Source organism: Rhea americana, unplaced genomic scaffold, assembly GCF_003343005.1.
Source record: "Rhea americana isolate MKP2758 unplaced genomic scaffold, rheAme1 scaffold_943, whole genome shotgun sequence".
Lineage (NCBI taxonomy): Eukaryota > Metazoa > Chordata > Aves > Rheiformes > Rheidae > Rhea > Rhea americana.
Genome location: NW_028187137.1, coordinates 1,503 through 6,339, shown reverse-complemented (window position 1 = coordinate 6,339; position 4,837 = coordinate 1,503). Strand labels below are relative to the sequence as shown.

General features: G+C 64.8%; 1 protein-coding gene across 1 annotated transcript in view; it reads right to left on the bottom strand.

The window, feature by feature from the left end:
• Positions 1–4,384, bottom strand: part of LOC146584355 (kinesin heavy chain-like) — a gene marked incomplete at both ends in the record, with an annotated part of 7,679 nt that extends 3,295 nt beyond the window's left edge. The window contains 12 exon segments of the mRNA XM_085324911.1: positions 344–441; positions 575–783; positions 879–1,027; positions 1,413–1,561; positions 1,698–1,802; positions 2,224–2,348; positions 2,785–2,872; positions 2,982–3,037; positions 3,327–3,375; positions 3,511–3,615; positions 3,731–3,804; positions 4,297–4,384. Of these exon segments, the coding sequence (XP_085181037.1) occupies positions 344–441; positions 575–783; positions 879–1,027; positions 1,413–1,561; positions 1,698–1,802; positions 2,224–2,348; positions 2,785–2,872; positions 2,982–3,037; positions 3,327–3,375; positions 3,511–3,615; positions 3,731–3,804; positions 4,297–4,384 (1,295 nt within the window).
• Positions 4,385–4,837: the final 453 nt, after the last annotated feature.

Below are 4,837 nucleotides of genomic sequence, written 5' to 3'. Positions count from 1 at the left end.
TGCAGAGGGCTCATCGGGGGGAACCCAGGGGGGTCCCTGATGGGGGGGTCTAGCAGGGAAAGTTTGAGGGGTCTGAGGGGGTCCCCAGGGCAAGTTGAAGGGGGTCAGGGTAAAAGATCCAGAGTGGGTCGAGGGCATCCCAGGGAGGTCAGGGTGGGGGGTCCCAGCAGCCAGCGTGTGGAGTCCTTGGGGTCAGAGTGGGAGCCAGGGGTCAGGGTGGGGGTCAGGGTGGGGGTCCCAGAGTGGCTAGGTCAGAGGTCCCAAGGAGAGGTCCTGAGCTGGGCCCAGGGGTCAGGGTGGGGGGCCCCAGCAGGGTCAGTTATGGGGGCTGTAGGGGCCAGGCAGAGGGACTGCTCTGGGGGTGGGTCTCACCTCCTCCTGGTCCAGCATCTGCTGTTTGAGCTTCTCCATGATTTGGCTCTGCTGGTTGATCTCGTCATCCTGGGGGGACAGACGGGGGTGTTGGTGCCACCCAGGTCCCAAGGGTGTGGGGGCAGCACAGGGCAGTCCTGAAGGTCCTGGGGGTCCCKGGGGGTCCTGGATGGGTCTCTGGGGGTCCTGGGAGGGTGCCCACCTTGTCATCCAGCTGCTTGTAGAGCTTGCGGATCTCCTCCTCGTACTTGCGGCGCTCCTCGTCGGAGATGTGGATGACGATGGAGGAGCTGTTGTCGTTGAGGGGCGTCTCGCTGGTGGGCTCCGGCCCCGACCCCGGCCCCTCGCCGGTGCCGGTCTCTGTCTCCGCCTTGGCCCCGCTCAGCTGCTCCGTCTCGGGCACGTTCTCCCCTGTGGGCGCAGCCTCAGTTTCCCCGTGCCGGGAGGACAGGACGAGGGGGCTGCCAGCCCATCTGCCCCCTCCCGGATGCCTGGGCCCCCCTCACCGTTCCGCCAGCGGCTGAGCTCAGCCTCCAGCTTGGTGATGGTCTCCTTCAGCACCTTGTTCTTCTCCTTCTCCTTCTCATACTTCTTCTTCCACTGCTCGGCTGTCAGCTCCAGGTTCACTGACGCCGTGTTCTTGATGGTCTTGGCCCTGGGGTGGGGGAACCCCTCAGCTGGSACCAGCCAGCTCCAGGCAGCATCCCCCAGGGGTCCCCAGGGACCACCCCAGAGCCCCTGCCCACAGCCACCCCTCAAGGWCCACCCTGCTCCCCTCCCAGCCCCGGAGCCCCCATGCTGCTGCTTCCCTTTGGAAATTGGGGGGCATCACAGGAGCCTGGGTGTGTACAGAGGGTGTAGTTGGCATGCAAGGGGTACAGGGGGTGTAGCTGGTGTTCAGGCGGTGCAGGGGGTGTAGCTGGGGTGTGAGGGGATGCAGAGGGTGCAATAGGTGTATGGGGTGTAGCTTGGATGCAATGGTGCATGGGGGTGCAAGGGGTGCAATTGGGGTTCCCGGGGACCCCGCTGCCCTCCCCTACCGCTGCCCAAACATGAGGGTGGATTTGGTCTCGGCGTCGTTGTAGCTGGACGGGGAGCAGCAGATGAACATGGTGGTGCGGCAGTTGCCCCCCAGCGAGTCCTGYAGGATCCGGGTCATCTTGCTGTCCCGGTAGGGCACGTAGGCTTTCTGTGGGGGACACAGGGGCTCAGCAGGGCCCCGGCCCCCGGGAGGGGGTCACTGCAGGACCCTGGGGGCACAGCCGGACCCCTGCCCCACGGGGGGAGGCCTGGCCGCGGCAGGGCGCTGGGGGCCACACTCTCACCGTGCCCTCGGCCAGGGCCGAGATGACGTTGCCCAGCGCCGACAGTGACTTGTTGATGTTCTTGGCCTCGTCCAGCACGGCCCCCTCAGCCCCCGTCTTGCTGACCTGTGGGGCCGAGGCGGCTCAGATGTCCCTCCTGGGGCAGCACATCCAGTTGCCCCACTGGGCTCACCCCAAGGACTCAGGCATCCGGGCAGAGTTGGCCCCACTGAGCACCGAGGGGGCAGGGAGGTGACCCCCTGCCCAAGGACCCGCAGGGACCCCCAGCTGAGGGGCCCTGCAACCCCATGACACCCCAGGGACCCCCTGATCACAGAGAGCTCTGCCCTGGGACCCTGAGAAACCCCCAACACAGGGACCCTCWGCCCCAGGGCCCCAGCCCAGGGATGTCCCCAGCCTCAGGGTCCTCTAGCCCAAGGACCCAGGGGACATCCCCAACCCAAAGTGCCCCTAACAACCCTCAACCCAACCCCCCAGTCTGGGGACCCCTGGCCCCACGGACCCCCCAGGCCCGAGGCCCCCTGACCTTCTCGCTCCCAGCCAGGTCGACCAGGTAGAGCTTCCCGCTGAGCTTCTGCTCCGTCTCCACGTTCTCCTGCTTGATGTTGATGAGGAAGATGCTGTGGCTGCGGGAGCTGTGCTCGTTCATGTCTGCGGGGCACAGGGAGAGGCTGCACACCCGCCCCACCACCCCACGGCACCCCACACCGCACTGACCCACAGCACCCCACGCCACGCTGACCCACGGGGCCCCAGGATCCTGCAGCACTCCAGGACCCAACAGTGCCCCAGGGAACCCCATGTCTCTCCAGGGACCCCACAGTGTCCCAGGGACCCCGATAGTGCCCAGGGATTCCCATGGCACCCCAGAGACTCCCACAGATTGCCAGGGACCCCACAGCTCCCCAGAGAGCCCCATAGCTCCCCAGAGTCCCACAGTGCCCCAAGGACACCCATGACCCCCTGCACAGCAGGGACTCAGCACCCCACAGACCCCCTGTGGGTTGCACCACCACTCCTTGAAGTCTGCAGCCTGTGGGCCTCCTCCCACCCCCCACCCAGCTCCCTGTCACCCCGGGGTGCTCACTGGTGACGGCCACGTGTCGGTTGGACTTCCCCTCRTCGATCACGTCCAGGATCTCCTCAGGGCTGGACACGAAACGCTCGGTGCAGCCCTGGGGCACGGGCAGGGAGTTAGTCCAGGGGGACAGCCCCAGCCCCCAAACCTCTGTGGGTGCCCCCCATGGAGTGTCTGCCTCGGGCACCCTCCAGGACCCCCCTCACCTTGACAAAGGGAACCCGGTTCTTGTCCTCGTGCACCGACAGGTTGGTCTTGGTCACTGGGGAAGACACAGAGTGAAGGGGGTCAGGGGATGGAGGTGACCCCCCAGCTCTGCCCTACCACCAGGGCCTGCAGCCCCCAGCCCCACTGCCCTGGGGCCCCCTCGGTGCCTCCAGTGCTCCCCCACACCTACCCAGTGTCTCCCAGCAACCTCCAATGCCTTCAGCCTCCTGTGCTCCCAGTGCCCTCCTATACCCACCCAGAGCCTCCCAGTCCCCCCCGTGCTCCACAATACCCTTCCAACATCTCCCAGTCCCTGCCAGTGCCCCCAGAGCCTCCCCACTCACTGTCCAGCAGGTCCCGGATCTTGTCCAGATAAATTTCAAAGTAAGAAACCTGGCAGGAGGGAATAGGAGTGTTAGGGGAGACCAGGACCTGCTCCCCTCCGTCCTCCCAGTGCCCTCAGCCCCATGACCCCCCCAGTCCTCCCAGCACTCTAGTTCTCCAGTCCTTCCAGTGCCCTCAGCCCACCTTGATGTGGAACTCGAGGTTCTCATCCATGGAGTAGATGTGATTGAAGATGTCCTGGGCGATGCGGGGGATGATGCCCATCTGCTGGGGGTCGTGCAGCTTGCCCTGGGGGCAGCAGGGGGGTGAGTCAGGGGCCCCTGGGCCTCTGCAGGGATCCCAGAGCCCCTCATCTCCCCAGGCCCCCCCTCCCCGAGGCTGAGTTGCCACCAGCTCCCCTCACCTCCATGGTGTGGGTCTTGCCTGATGACGTCTGCCCATAGGCGAAGATGGTGCCGTTGTAGCCAGCCAGCACATCTGCAGTGGGATGAGAGTGGGCAGAGAGACTTCGGCACTCCCAGGACCCCCAGAGACCCCTAAGGACTCCCAGAACCTCTAGAGACCTCATAGATCTTTCCAGAATGCCAGAACCACCCCCAAGGAGCACCCTAAGCTTCTGGGGACCTCATAGCCCCCCCCCCACATCTCCTCCAGGACCCTCAGAGATGCCCAAGAGCCCCTGAGATCCCCAAAGGGACCTCAGCAACACTCCCAGGCACCTCACAGACCTCTCCAGGCCCCCTAGAGACCCTATAGACCCCTCACAAGCCCTACAGAGACCCCAGGACGCATTCAGCATCCCGAGGGACTCCCAGCTCATCTGCCCCTGCCAGGGTCACCTCCCAACCTGTCCCACACACTCATGTCACCCCCCCAGCACCCTTCAAGCTGCACCTGGATCCAGCACCTTCCTGACCCCCCCCCTCTAGGACCCAGTCTGGGGCCCCCCCGAGCCTGCCGGCCCCTCACCCTTGACAATCTGCATGGCGCAGGCATGGTACACCTGCTCCTGGGTGGTGTTGGGGGGGAAGACACGGTCGAAGACATAGGGCTTGCCCTGGAGATGGAATGGGGGAGTGTCAGTGTCCAGGAGAGACCCCCCTCTGCTGTCCCCATGCTTCTCCTGGCCCCTCATCTACCCAGAGACCCACACACCTCCAGACTCCCATAGACCCTCACACCCCAATGAACCCAGACCCTTCTACAGCACCTCTACCTTCCCCCTACACTCTGATCCCCCAAAACATCCCTCGGATCCCCATATATCCTCAGCCCCTCTATACACCCCCCACGCACCTCCCATACACTCCTGGGAGTCCTATAGCCCCCAACCCCCTTCCATTACCTCTCATACACCCTCAGCCCCTCCATACACGCCTCCAGACAGCTCCAGACTGCCCATACACTCTGCCAACCACTCCAGGCCCTATAAACACCATCAGACACCCGCAGAGCTCCACACACCCTACAAAACACTCCCAACCCCTCATACACCCCCATATCCCCATAC